This window comes from Ruditapes philippinarum, unplaced genomic scaffold (genome assembly GCF_026571515.1).
Source record: "Ruditapes philippinarum isolate M1 unplaced genomic scaffold, ASM2657151v2 ctg986_1_1_1_1, whole genome shotgun sequence".
NCBI classification, from domain to species: Eukaryota; Metazoa; Mollusca; class Bivalvia; order Venerida; family Veneridae; genus Ruditapes; species Ruditapes philippinarum.
In genome coordinates this window covers 75,261-91,402 of record NW_026864627.1, presented here as the reverse complement: position 1 = coordinate 91,402, position 16,142 = coordinate 75,261, and the positions used below count along the sequence as shown (strand labels likewise).

The window sequence follows — 16,142 nt, the reverse complement described above, 5'->3', positions numbered from 1 at the left end:
TTATATATATTTTTTAATTTTAGAGATCTTACATAGTTAGCTTTTAAAACGTCGAAGTATATCCTGATGGGGATTATTTTTTGTTTAAATCAGCTCTTACTTTCTTTGTATGTGTAATTTGAAATAAAAGTTTAAAAAAGCAAAACCATTCTTTTAAAAGTTACACTTATTTCTCGCACCTTAATAGTATTTCAAATTTTTCCTCTTCGTTCACTAATACATTTTTTTGAAAATCATAATTGAATCTTTTCTATATGTACTAATAAAAAACATTCCCTGTAATAAAAATGTTTGGATTTTGCTCGTATTTATGTTGTGGATTTTGTCAAAATTCCCTTTTAAAGCAGCATAACTATTTTCCGCAAATAATTCTTTTAGTTCACACACTTGTCCAAACCATGTCACAGTCGAATCGTGACGTTCGGTGGCATCCAGATAACAGTTCCCTAATACTTTGTAACAACAATGAATGGATGTCAATACTAACCCTCTGTGACGGCGTTATAGATTGTCCCGATGCAATGGACGAAATGAATTGCTCAAAAGTTTTGGGTATCTACTTTACTTTTCCCCATTTTAAATATAAATTAAGCAATTAATATGTTTTCTCATTACAGATTTGTCTACTTCATAGATCCTAAAGCATTGTAGAATTTCTATTCATTTGCGACCATTTTAATAGCTTTGTTTAAAAAAGATCAATTCTGAAATTGTTATTTTCCTTTTTCATACTGAAATTCATATTGTGAAATTTAAAGGAATGTTAATACTCAAAACTTTACGATATATCGTATTTTTTGTGGTATAGGTTCTATTGTATATTGAATCATGTTTTTCAAAAAAAATGTCTTTTTTCAGACACATACACAGGTTCTAAATGTTCTATAGATGAATTTACCTGTGATGACGGTATATGCATACATGTTAGTCAGATGTGTGACTTCATTGCCGACTGTAATGATGCCTCAGACGAAAATTGTAGTAATGCTTTTTATTTCAAATCTTGAAACATCATCTATACCAATCCACATGCAAATGTGAATATTCAGGCGATAGTCAAAATAACTTTTTTTTTTAATTTGGCAGAATTGTTTTCAAGTTCATTTCTACTTTTCATGAATAATCTATAACCAAAGTATCTTTCTGTAACCGTTAACAATACACGTACATGTGACAGTAAATATGTGACAATCGTTATATAATATTTGTAACTGGAATTCGATGGTTTAACATGTAATTTCGTTGGCTCAAAATATGTACACTTGTGGATTTTAAAATAATGTTTCACGTTTGATAATTCATTTTTCGTAAATGAAGATAGATGGCTCAATATTTTAACGGTTCCTGAAAGATATACCTTTTGTGATATGTTTGCACCCTTAAGTATGAAAATATGTATTTTAAGAGAAATACGAGAGCGAAATGTTGACCGTGTCGGAGGGAATACCCTCCGATGAGTTATATACCTCGTATATTAAAGTAGTAAACGGGTGCTAGATATGTTATTAAGAAGGATTTTACTAAAATTCGTATTTTTACAGATTTTCCACAGTGTTCAGAAAAAGAGTTTCGTTGCACAAATGGACAATGTATACCACTTTTAAACAGATGCGACTCCTATAAGCATTGTGTCGATGGCACAGATGAGAGCAATTGTGGTAATCAGATAATTATTCGGCAACGAACATCGAATGTTGTAATTCTTTAAGAATGCAGTTAGTTTTAGGTGCTAGGGGGCGTGGACGGTAACTTGCACTTTCCAGTACCGTTCATGAACAGGCTCAACCGAACCGAGCCTGCAACATTTACAATTTTGGCGTTTTGAATGTTCTTTAGGGGTTCTGTTAATTTCATTTTGGGGGGGGGGATGTGAAAAATACAAAACTATGATATTACTCCTTTCGTGTTTTAATAATATTCTTTCACAAATAAAATAACTTCTATTAATTGTATAGAAGCTGTAAATTTATTAAAAAATTAGTTTTAGCTTATCAATTTGGAAGAATTTTTATTAAAAAATTCGCATGCATAAATTGTAAGCTAAAACAGTAACAATTACATTTTTAAGAATTGAGATAGTAAGGCCAGTTTTAACTCGACTATTGGATGGGAGAGAGGAGAGCTATTGTTCTCATCCAGAGGTCGGCGTTCCACATCGTTGCAAGTTGGTATCTCAAAAACTTCTATATGAAATAGGTTGACACCTAACATAATTATTTGAGAGCATAATAGGAGGTCACTGTCAAAGGCCCATAACAGATGGATTTTGAAAATTTTATTTTATCCAGGCTATCAATCACTAAGAATAGTCGAGCACGCTGTTCTACCGAAAGCTATTGTGGTAATTTAACTAATTTCTTTTAGCTTTTAACTTAATTTTATTCTTTATTGTAAGTTAATTAAGGTAATCATCCATTTAAAAAATACTTTCAGATACATGCAAACAAGGGGCATTCCATTGCGACCTTGTAAGATGTATACCTAATCAACTTGTGTGTGACCATTTCTCCGACTGTTTCGATATTCTTGACGAGGAAAATTGCAATCGGCCAATCCGTAGTTCCTGTAAAGAATGGTGGGAGGCAGGCTTTAGAAACACCAGACTATATTGCCTAGGTATGACTCAGATATAATACCATTAGGCTTGATATTTGATTGTTGAAGGTGTCGGCCCACTCAATTCTTGCCCCCTAAATCCTTCAGTAAATCAGTATCATTTGAGGCTAAGTTATGGATTCCCAATTTCATGTTTAAAAATATTAACAGTCACCACTATCCACGAAATATATCATATTAGTCATCTCGTTGCTTCGGGGAAAACTTCTGAAATTATCAAGTTTAAGTTCTCCCTGTTAGTTCACTCTGCTGGCCCGATGTACATATTTAATCCTTCCACCCAGAAATAAAGGATACACACAAAAATAGTCACCAGTTATCACACAAATACTACAAAGATGGAATAAATACACGTAAGATATGCCAAATTAAACCATAAAATTACTTTATATAAGGCACTACAAAATCCTGATGAACGTATCTCTTGACTACAGTTGGTTCATTATAAACGTTCTGCTTTTCATTTTCACTAATTTGATTGGTTTCTTAGTTGTATGACGTGGTTCTTGTTTGGTAAAAAAATAATTTTACAACCGATAACATAATTTGCACAATTTATCATTTGTAACATTTTCTACTGAGCATTGCCAATGCATGTTTTTGTATCTTAACTAAGCATAAATTTGCTTTGATTCTCATACCAAGGTTAACTTTTCAACAAATTGATTTTGTAACAAAATATGAGAAAAGATACGCGGCCTTTGTAAACGTATTTCATATATTTTGCGCCATTCCTATGTCAATTTTGCGTCATTTCTGTGTCAGTTTTGCCTAATTTCTAGTTCATGACAGATATTTATCAACAAATGGCCGATATAAAATACTTTTATATCGATCAAATAATACGTTTTTACCCCAAAAACTTACACTTAATTGCTAAAGCATGTGCTTACTTGGTTACTGGAATATTCTGTTTATTTGAACATACATTGTATAAAAATTTGCAATAGTGTGTGGCCTACAATTTGCAACAGTATGTGGGCTATACGATGACTTTCTTTTTATAAATTTACATGTTAAATATTTACATTATTGAACATGCAATATCTACAATTAGAATTAAAAATTTATTGCTAGTCCAGATATATATAATGATAAAACATATGATGTTGAAAAAAGTGTGGGGGAAATATCCGCCCTTAATCAGACGAGTTATGTAGTCAATTCACTCTCAAACTATAAAAAGGAAAGACATAAAAAAGAAAAGAAAGGAATTTTGTTGAAAAATTTCAATTTGTTTTACAATTTGTTTCATTACTTATAAATAATCTGCTTCTTTAGTAACATAAAATGTGCTTCTTTAATTACATATAATTTGCTTCATTGGTTACAGAACATTTGCTTCATAAGTTACATATAATTTGCTTCATTAGTTACATATAATATGCTTCATTAGTTACACATGATTTGCTTCATTAGTTACATGTAATCTGCTTCATTGGTTACATATTAACATTTGCTTCATAAGTTACACATAATTTGTTTCATCAGTTACATATAATTTGCTTCATTAGTAACACAAAATTTGCTTCTTCAGTAACATACAATTTGCTTTGTTAGTAACATGACTATTGGAAGTATCGGTATTGTACAATGTTTATACAAGTACTTGTTGAATGTTTCCACGTATTTTGAGTATTTTGGTGAGACAGAGAATTTTCCTTTCACAAATCTGTGTTACATTCATCAAGCTGTATTAAACAACAAAAGCTAAGCATGGCGTGCAGAAAATAAAATTCCATTAAACAGATGATTATATCTCTAGAATCTCTGAAAAATTGTACTTTCTTGTATCTAATTGTTTTCTTACAACAGATGATAATGTTGGAAGACACATAGATGCGGAGTGCGACTTTAGTTTGGTGCCAGAAAGAGGAAGTTTAAACACAATAATTCATAGCTTTGAAATTACATACACGTTAGTATAAAACTCTTGTATCTGGTATTTTGAGATCATAAAATTTTGCAATTAGATCCACTTCTGGTTAGTGAAGCTTTTGTTTCTTTATAAACTTTCTTATGTAATTTGTTTTAAAAATGGATATATGTAGTTATTTAAAAAATACTTAGTCTATTTATTTATTATGATAATGATGTAGTAGTTTTGTAGATGAAATGTGTTGGCACCAACTCACGGTTTTGAAAGACAATTTCATTCATTTTGCGATTTCCCACATGGGCAAAGAACGAAAATTTAATCTAGAATTACATTTTTCTTCTTAAATGTTGCATCATTAAAGATGGACACAAATTCATGAGACCAACATCTGTTTTGGATAACATACCTCGGAAAGTGAGTTTTTAAAAAACTCTTCTAGGTCACTTTCAAGAGACAATATATTTTTTAAACAATTATTTTTATTTATTATTCCGACAAAATGCAAAATTTATAACAATCAGAATTCAATGTGTTTTGACAAGTTTAAGTCTTTGTTTGCTTTTAAAACAGAGGCATAACTTGAAAAAAAAATTCATCAGCAGCTAAAGCGTAATATCTGTCGAGTACAATTTCAGCACATTTTAGCACCATACAAATGAAAAATAAAAGGATTTTAAATTTATATTTAAAATTTTTAACATCTTCATTTCAGTAGCAGATAATTCAAAAAGGACAATTGTTACTTCCATTTTTTCAATAACTTTATTTCAGTTATGATTCTCTTTAACCAAGCAAAATTAAAAAATACAAACTCTGTGCATTAGTTTACTTTTTCCCTTTTTTGCATATGAAAAAAGTACTGTAAAAAATGTTTTAATTTCATTATTCTTTCTCTATCGCAAATTTATATTTTCTTTTAGCGGGACCAATCAAGAGGAAATTTATTTGAAGGGAGGACAATTCAGTAACAATGTTCCAAGCCACGGTGTTCTTACAGATCCAAACAACATATGTACTCAAAATGTAGGTGTGAAATTTTCTTTATTTGAGTCTAGGTTCAAATTTTATCTAAAATGTTTAAGTAAATATTTTAAGCTGGAATACGTTGTAGGTAATATAGTGATTTGTACGTATGTTTAAATGACATGAATTTTTTGTTTGACTTAATACAGTGGAGCAGTCTTATGTATTGCTCGACATTATTTGACTGAATGATCATCACAGGAACAGTATTCACTTATGTTTTGATGATGAGTTGCAAATTTAAGGATGTGACTAATGTGATATCTTTGCCGGGTCTTCAAACATTATTGTTTAATATATTATTATTATTTTATTCATTTGGTAAATTTTCATTTATGTCTGTTTTTTTTTTCTTTACGCAAATGATCAATTATAATCTAATTATTCAGTCTTATATAGAAAAAACAGCAGACGACATACACAGAAGTTTGTTTTCCTGTATTGAGCATTGGTATATCTTCCTTTTCTAAAGAGTTAACATTAAGAAGCAAAGGAAAACGCATTATGATTTTTTTAATACGTTACTTTTATTACTTCATTTTACGAGTATTTTGCAACAAATAGTACAAAAAGTTCTTATTCTTACATTTAAATTGAATCATATTTATTGCCAAATGCTAAACAAAAACATTTATATTCAGATTACCCAGATGTGCAGACCTGTGTTAGAAGCCATAAAAGATGTAAATAAAACAGCCGACATAACAACCAATTGCGAATGTATAACCTTGACAGTTTATCCCTATCAGTCACGAAAGTAAGTATCAACTGAACATGCTTCATTTCACATAAACTTTTTATGTTTATTCTACCCCGCTAAAAAAGAGGCAGTGGATTTGACAATAGTCACCGTCAGACCGTCTGTCCTTACATCCCACATTTTTGTCTGGGGCGAATCTTGATAAATATAAGATATTGTCTTGAATGTTGAAAAATGATTAGGTTATAATTAGAAGAAGTACAGTGATAAAATTGTGACTCTATTTAGTCCAGTTTGATAACACTGAACAAGTGATTGACTTGCATTTACAAATCACAAGTAGATGTCAATTAAGAAGAAGTACATTGACATAGAACTATTACCATTTTTGAAACATTTCCTTAAATATGAAATTTCGTACTATATACATTTTTACAGTTGACGGTTGTGTAATGACCAAGAACAATTAGTCTGTTTGGTTCTTCTTATAATGTTCTCTCGAAGCATAATGTAACAAGTCATTGAGGTCTTGACTTGAAACTTGAGAAATGAATAATTGTAAACTATGATAAGTGCAGTGACTTTAAGACTCTAATTTGATATAATTTTGTAATTATCTACCATCATGATCCAGTTTCATTATTTTGTCTATTTAAAATGTAACTCTAAAACTGTCCAAGAGATGCACATGTAAATGAAACTTGAATAAATAATGACTAAATCATTGACAAAGATACGTAGCTGATTTTTTTAATAATCTCCAATAGTGTGTACTATTTCCACAACACATCTCTATTTACTTCACTTTAAACGCAACAAACCTTTAATATCCAAATATCTTAGTCTCCTACACATACGCAAACATATAAGGCGAGGGATGGTCATGTTAACATGACACTTATTTCATTTCATTTCAGAAAAGATAATCTATATTTGATTTATTTTAAACGCATGTTTATTCACACAAAAATTACACTTCCTTCGTATGTGATATTATGCATTTTTTATACCTGTTTCCCCGCTAAGCTGAACTGGGAGAGCATCAGAATAGTAATCCACGGACCGCTCGGGGGAGGCAAAAATTCCACTTTAATGGTCATTTTCCCTCACCGCTGAACTTTCAAAGTTGGATTTGAAGTCAGTCAATTTGGGAAAATAAATTTGGTATTTACTGGTTAGTTGTCCAGGAAAATGGGTTAGGTAGATTAACTGACGACATGAGATGAACTAATATATATGTTAAAATGAGATGAACTAATATATATGTTAAAATGAGATGAACTAATATATATGTTAAAAAATTGTCGTAAAAACTAGGATATACAAACAATCATACTCTTTCTGTTTCGCAGGATTGCACGCTTTTGCAATGATGAAGAGAATACTACACATAGAGATGCAGAACATCGCCTGTCATTTGTCTACTCTGAAAACGAAAACGAGCAACGTATGCTCACCTACAAGTACAAAGGAGGAACATTTCCACGTGACATAGAAATAAGATTGAGCCCCATCGTTTGTTATTACAGTCAGTAAACAGTAGTCCGTTTAAATTTATATTGATGCTGATTTTGATCCATTGAAGTTATTATATGTATTGAAAAATGCCTCATATTTTTTTCATTTAAATAAAATGACTTTTTAAATGCAAGTCGCAATAGAAATACATAAAAAGGTGACCACATTTACGTATCAAAAGCAACTGCTTCGATCTCTTAAGAATGCTTGATCAAGATTGTAAATTCATGAAGTTGAAGACGTGAACTCATTAAGTTGGAATCGGGAATTCATCGAGTTGCAAACATGAATTCACGAAATAGAAAATGTCAAGTGGCAAATCGTGAATATGTGGTCAATTTGTTATTGTAATATCGTGAAGTTGATGTGATGAAATCATGAATTTGACATGTCCCTCCCGGTCTTTAGCTTTCTTGCTCTTTGTGTCCATGCTCACATTGAAAATGAATTCTTATATTTTTCTTTCCTTGATAATTAGAATATTGATATATCTTTCTCAAAAATATTAATCTATACAAATTAATTGTACTGTGTAATGATTTCATTAAACATTTAAACTTTATAGCACCTTTAATATGCTAAATTTCGCCATAACTAGTGTAAAGCCAGAAAGGCTCATGGAGTCATCTGTTACGATTTCCTTTAAATATTGTTGTAGATGGGACAATTACGGAGACTACAATCGGTTGTGAGGATGAAGAAAAAGTCTTTCCATTATCTGTAAGGTGTGTTTTCGACATTGATGATGCTGGCTTAATGATTGGTTGTAGATCAGGAAGTCATTTACAAGACTGTGGTAATGTTTTAATGTCAAATTTGCCATATTAAATGCCAATTTGTTGATGTAATAAACAGTTATGTTATAAATTATATATTGTAGCCATAGTATTGCAAAGTGATTGAAGAGAAAGAAAAACAACAAGAAGAGATTCTGATATCTATTTTTTCTGAGACAAATTGGTAATGTAGCTTTGTACACTTTAAAAAGGATTTTATTATGATAGATGTTAATATGCTATTCCGGTAACAAATTTTGTTAATATCTATATTTTATAGACAATAGTGGTAAAGGAACCACGTTTTCTGACCAGTAGAAAAAATAATAGCCTTTGACAACATCTAACTGCCATACGATTATTTCCATGATTATGAAAGATTTAATGAATATTTCATATTGATAATACTAAAATTATAAAAGCACTGCTATATCCGATTTTTTTTCCTATTTTCTATTTTTAGATGACTTTGAGTGTCCAGCAAAGACTGTAAAATGCCCACGGAGTTTTTGCTTACCTCTCAGATTCATTTGTGATGGAGTTAAACACTGTCCTGATGGTGATGATGAGAACGATTGTGGTAACTGTTTATCACATATTTTGACCATCTTGTTTTTAACTAGCTGTTAGCAATAATGTACTTTTTCGAATCGCTATCCAGATTTTATTTATTTTTTTATACATGTCAAACATATTAACCCTGTCGAATATCAGGTCAAGTTATAATTCTAATTAATGCAGTGCAAGAGTATATTCAATTGCTACTTTATTATTACCTTATGTTGATGTACTTATGGTTATTTTTAGATTCAAAAAGATAATGTAGTGTTAAATTTAGATATTAATTTTTTATTGAATATTAAAATCTTATCACATTAGCTGGATATAACAAGAGTTCAACAAACCGATTTCTGAATCCGATTTTTTCGCCATTTTCAATTTTATATTACAGGTTGCAGAGACAGCGATCGGGAAGTGATTATACTATCAGAAAGAACGTTGATAGACAACCCAGTAGAACAACTGAAATCTTTTGCCAAACTGTTTGATTCACACGATAGCATCGTAAGACATTTACAATTTCAGACCCGTACACACGATGCTCTGCTTCCATTCGCTCACAGATTGCTTGATATATCTGATGAAGTTGTAAAAAAACACGAGTCTGTCTCGAGAAACATTGTATGTAAATATTCAATTCTAGCATCAGATTTCATAAATTCGATACGCTTCACGAAAACTGGAACAAAGGGCGTGATATTCATTCAAAATAGTAAAGAATCGGAAATTGTCGCAAACATGATATTCGGACGAATCAAATCCAGACCGCATTTTCATCTATTCAGAGTCGTAAGTGGGACAAGTGAGGTACCAAGAAGACAACAATTTGACTTTGTTACAGATGTTGTTATCAAACGTTGGAATATTCTAACTAGTATTGGTACTAGGTTCTTCCCACAGATTTGCAACGGTTTGTTGAGTTTATATGTATTGGCATGTCTTTTTTTAATTAAGAGATAGTTATGGATCGGTAGTATGGTCATACACTGAGAATTACATGATATTCGCTACATGAACACATCCTAAGATATTGTCATTTTCTTAATTTTGTACCCATTCCGATTATTAAATATTGAATCCTGTTTTATCGGTACCTTGGCGCGTGGACGGTAGATCTATTGCTGCCGTCTTAAAATGAGTCTGCAACATCTTTATTTTGCGGTTTGTTTCCATTTCCCCTTTTTTATGATAAACCTTTTTACTATAAATGGAAGACGGTTTTCAAATGAATTTCTATCAACCAATTTGCAATGAATTTTGATGTTATGCATTGCCACCAATGCTTAAAAATTAAATTGTCTAGGTATTCTTAAATCAAATCTAAATGTGACCTTTGTCAATTGTTGCTGTTTTTTTTTCGTTTCAGATTCCACAACTGTTTATTGTCCTGGAGAATATCAATGTGCAGCAAGCAAACAATGTATACTACTGGAACAGGTTTGTGACGGGCATAGACATTGTGTACATGGTGATGATGAAAGACTTTGCCAGTACTCATGCCTAAACATATGCACATGTATGGAATATACGACCAACTGCAGCGGAAAGGGACTGAGTTTATCCGATTTATCGAAAATTGACGTCAACTCAAGACTTTTGGACTTGAATCAGAATCCAGGTCTACAAGAAGCACTTGTATACCCAAGATTTACCTTTAGTTTCCTTATTTACTTGTACATGTCGAAATGTAACATACATGCAATGAAAAGCTATGCGTTTTTGCATTCTTTACCCAATTTAAGAGTTTTGGATCTTAGTCATAACAGACTTCAATTTTTGCCAGAGTTTGGATTTTCAGGGTTACAAAGACTTACTAGTCTTAACTTGATAGGAAATGTAGATCTATACAGAATTGAGCCATTTGCTCTACACGGACTACAAAGTTTAAAAGTTTTTGAGCTAGTTGGAGCGAACATACAGTTGATATCTTCAAATGCATTTTCTGGGCTACGACTGGACGTATTGAATTTAACTTCTAACAAAATAAAACACATTGAGGACAATATATTTAATGATTTGTATGCGCAGAATATATATTTAACTCATACTGTTATAGAAGACTTTAATGAAGGCCTCTTTAGAGGAGTTTATGACTTATCCGAACTTACAACATCAGAGTACAAATACTGCTGCATTCGCCCCGACTATTTACTAGATGAAAACTGTTTTCCAAAAAAAGACGAACTTTCATCTTGCGGAGATCTTTTACGCCTATCAGCTCTACAGACAATGGTCTGGCTAATTGGACTGTGCGCTTTATTTGGAAACATATTATCCGTGATTTACAGATTGGTTTACCACCGAGATAGACTTCAACTTGGTTATGAAATATTTGTGACAAATCTTGCCATGGCAGACACTATTATGGGGATATACTTACTTATCATAGCAGTAGCTGATGCGATGTTAAGAAACCGGTAAGTGTTTAGATGTTTGATTATTGAAAAAAGACAGCTTTTGTAGGTTGAATGTTAATTTCGTTTGAAGCGCACAAAATATCGAAATTGTCATTCTAATAACTGTTGTGCCTGTTGTTAATGATCATTGTAAGTTCGTTAATCAGTGTCAAGAAGATACAATTGCTCATCTTATAATTTGAAATATTTCTTTTTCATATTTCTTATTGCATATCAACGTTCATATATACACTATATAAAAGTCTTACTTGTCATTAATTTTTTTTCTCTCAAAATAATACTTGATTATTTATGGAAAACTATAAATTTGCTTTTCTTTAATATATTTAAATTTATTGCTTTAAAATTTCAAGGCGGTAATGTAATCTATATATTTCAGATACATTTTTATGGATGACTACTGGCGAAACAGTGGGTGGTGTACCGTTGCTGGATTTCTGTCTACGGTGGCATCTGAAGCAAGCGTGTTTTTTCTATGCCTCATCACTTTGGATAGATTTCTCGTTATTAAATATCCATTCGGACAATTTCGTCTGAATTCAAAGCATATCTCTGTTTTGTCATTTATTGCCTGGACACTCTCGGTCATAATTGCGCTTGTTCCGGTAGTCTTCGACAACTATTTTGACTGGAAGTTTTATTCTAAATCGGGTGTATGCATCGCTCTTCCGTTGACACGAGATCGGCCACCTGGTTGGCTATATTCCGTGCTTATTTTTCTTGGACTCAATTTCATGACATTCTGTATAATCGCTTTGGGCCAAGGATTAATCTATATAGAAATTTGGAAAGCTTCGTCTGAGATTAAATCATCCACTTCGAGAAGTTTGAAATCTTGTCAAAAGAGAGATATGAGAGTTGCAAGGAATCTTCTTCTTGTTGTTACATCCGACTTTTTGTGCTGGTTTCCCATCGGTTGTATAGGCAAGTATACTTAAATACGTATGTTCAAAAACATTAAAACGATAAGTCCTAAATCCAGAATATGTTTATTTTGCATGATGAACAACAACAATATCCTCAACAACAACAACAGCAAAATACTCCTTATAGTTATGAATCTTAGATAAATAGATCAGGGATTGCCTTTACCGGTTGAGACATTGGCATTGCAGCCACCGTTTAAAACTGCGTGATCTTAAGAGGCGAGTAAATAGGTTCGGATTATTATCTAGTGCATCTCTTAGCTCAGCAGGTAAGGTGGTTTTGGTCCCTTGCTTTAAAGTTTGTAATACAATAGGCTAGCCAAAATCATCTTTCCTGTTTCGACGCCATATGACCTAAACTGTGTCAGTGCGCCGTCAAACTAAGCAAAAAAGAAAGTCAACAAAATAATATACCAACAGATTTTTTTAAATATAAATATGACTGGAATATTAAATTTATTTTACGTATGATGAAATTCATTTTATTTTCAATCCAGTCGACATGAATTCAACAGACAAGTGTAGGAAGTGTTTCACTTAATGTTTATAACTATTTTAAATGGTTAACAAATTCTTTCTTCGTCTTAGGGTTCATGGCAATGTCTGGGTATGAGATATCAAGCGACGTATATGCGTGGATAATTGTCTTTATATTTCCTGTAAATTCGGCGTTGAATCCGGTTCTATACACGTGGTCCTTATCCAATTCAAAATCGAGCAGGGTAAGTTATTTCAAATGTTTTTCGCTTCTAGTTAAATATGACATCCTACCTCATACCTTAGATAAGAATTATAAATATAAAAGTAAAGTAGATGCGAAATACGGCATATACACATGTTCGTATCCTAAAAGTGAATAAGGTTATATATGTTTTAAAAACAAACATAAGGTTAAGAAAACAGCCTAGTAAAATATAACATCAGATATAGCTTTATACACTTTACAGTAAAGTTGAAATACCGACTTAAAGGTAATGATAATCCCTAACTTACAACACACATTTTGTTTGATTTAATAAAATCATTTTACAGACAGTGACATAACATAAAATATATACATGTAATTTGATGTTTTGCAGAAGAACACTACTCTAACCCCGCCAACTATCGAGACCTCTTTGAAAAGGAAAGTAGGTATGTAAATCTGAAATTGTATTTTGTTTACGTTTTACGAACAAAAACTTCATATTTAACCGTTTTTAAAAATTGTTTTGATGAGATTGAAGTAATATTTCAACATTTGGATAGTATAGGACAATTGTTTCTTTAAAATCAAAGAACAATTATTTTTTATCGTGACATAATGAAGCTTGCTAATTGCTTTTTCAGGCAAACAATCTGGATCTCTCCCTGATTTATTTTGGTACTTACTAAATACAGAGGATAAAGAAGGACAGACATTTATAAGCTTGAACGAGGTAATAAATAAAAAGCAGAATTTGGACACATTGACAGTGCTGAAGATATCGATGGAGCTTGCGCACTGTCTTCATATTCTTAACACAGAAGGTCTGACCCTGGAATTTCTTGATAAGGAGGAGCTGTTTCTTTGGATGCTAGACAATCAGGTATGTACATGTATATCTTTCTGGCTCTTTAGGGTCATTGATAACTATTTGCTTAGTAAGCCGGTGCTGAGGGGTGGGGATGGAGGATGTTTCATGAGCAGACTTCAAACATTTTGTATTCAGTTTAGTTTGTTATTTTTCTTTCATTCTAATGGATCTACACTTTTCTATTTTTTACCGTACATCACTTTGGAGTTTATGCGTATGTTATAACAAATATAAAAATAAATATAATAACTTTCGAAGATTAAAACACGCAGCTGAATAAATCTTTTCTCGTTTTGTTCTGAATTTACTGTAACAGATATTTATAAATGTTTGTGCTGACGTAACGATAATATATTAATGTTAGTGTTTTTTTAATTTTAGATCACAGGTGATATCCATTTAAGAAAGAAGCCTATTACACGCAAGGGTAACCTGAAGGATGATATTGAAAAGTTAGGAAATGTTATCCTTTCCCTAATAATTCTTAATTCACAGAGCAACTACCAGGAGTGCAATGGTTGAGATGAAAGATTTTTCAGACTACTTTTTAGTGTTTTTCTCTGTTTTGTTTATTTAGTAGATATATGTGTTCAATGTTGTGTTATAATAATTCTTACATTTTTGCATAAGCTATTTTTCTTTTATTTCAATTTATTGAAAATGATGTAGTTATGTAATCATAATATTGTTTTTTTTTTAAAAAATTGTCATTTTATTGCCTGATTATTAATATCTGTTATATTGTTTTTTATGTCAATGTATTCAGTGTTGTTTTCTGTATTAAGATTATTTTATATATTGTCCTGTGTTGCATAAGTAAAATGTTAATTTGAATATGACAGCTAAGATATCGAAATCATAGACGTGTTTGTAACGAAAGGCGAATTGGTAGTGAGTGTTATTGACGCAATTTCAAGCTATATAGGTTTATGGAAAATGTTTGTGTACAGGTATGATGCACAAATGCTTCTCTCTTTAACAGTCTGAGAGGTCAGAACGATGCTCTTTATCGAATCTTGTCATCAACATGTGTTTACAATTGTGTAATCATATACATAATATATATTATACGTTTATACGAAGAATATTAAAAAGTAACCAATAAGAAATGTGAATTAGTAGTAATTTGAAAATGTTGTCAATTTCGTTTTCTTTTAGCTTTATCCCAATAAATCTGAATACAAATGAGTATGTAGCTGTATTCAATTTTCAATATACATGTATTTGATCAATGATGTTTTCTTATATGTACACTAAATGCTTTTAGAAATACACTGTCTCCTGTCGTCTGCAATTTGTTTCTTTTTGTATCTATATATGAAAGTTAAAGCTTCCAAATATCAAGAACACGCGGCACATAGCCTATGTCTTATGAGAAGGGGGTAATAATGGGTAATATACATTTATACCTATTAAGACTTTTTCTTTTTAAGGCTAAAACATTTTTGCTTTGGGACGACCACTTGCAGGTTTGTATTGAATGGATTGATCGTGTCACCTTGTTCTGAAAAGGTACATTGCCAACCGCCGTATATATATCATAGGATGATAATTAATTTAAAATCCGACAATTATCATGTTTAAATGTTAAAAAAAATATGTAAAGTAGAAAGCTAGTGCTACGGGGGTCATGGATGGTAGCTTGCACTTATCATTATCGTAAACGAATCGGCTAAATCCAACCGAGTCTGCAACATTCGTTTTAGGGGTACTTTAAGAATTATATTTTCGCATTTGTTATTTTCATTCCAATACTCTTTGGATTCTATCGCTCCCTGCACTCCAGCATCAATGGCTTTCATAGAGAATTGTAACGACAACTATGAAAACTCAAAATTAGATTTTTCATTTTACTTATAGGAAGCTATGCTTTCCAAAATCTAAAATATTCAACACTTACGGAGCGTGCATACTGGACATGTTTCTTTGTATTACAAAACTAGCCGTAAAAGAAAACATTCAAACACATACATGTATACTTTTTGAGCCATTTTATTAGAAACATGTAAATCAAGTTCACTTTTACAAAATATCATTCTGGTAGAAACAAATTTATAAATCCTACAAACGAAAATCAGAAACAAAGCAACAAATTTATAAATGGTATTTATAAAATGACGTATACCGGTATTCAAATATAAGGTCTGTAATAAATAAAAACAATGATTTT

General features: G+C 31.5%; 1 protein-coding gene across 1 annotated transcript; it reads left to right on the top strand.

The window, feature by feature from the left end:
- Positions 1 to 627: 627 nt before the first annotated feature.
- On the top strand, positions 628 to 14,947 carry LOC132726308 (uncharacterized). The gene is made up of 16 exons (XM_060711616.1): positions 628 to 981; positions 1,542 to 1,658; positions 2,434 to 2,616; positions 4,432 to 4,534; positions 5,416 to 5,518; positions 6,160 to 6,275; positions 7,571 to 7,746; positions 8,395 to 8,532; positions 8,976 to 9,092; positions 9,465 to 9,983; positions 10,440 to 11,490; positions 11,870 to 12,414; positions 13,005 to 13,138; positions 13,496 to 13,550; positions 13,746 to 13,984; positions 14,354 to 14,947. Exons 1-16 carry the CDS (start codon positions 933 to 935, stop codon positions 14,492 to 14,494), a joined length of 3,786 nt encoding a protein of 1,261 aa, XP_060567599.1. The 5' UTR covers positions 628 to 932; the 3' UTR covers positions 14,495 to 14,947.
- The last annotated feature ends 1,195 nt before the right edge of the window (positions 14,948 to 16,142 follow it).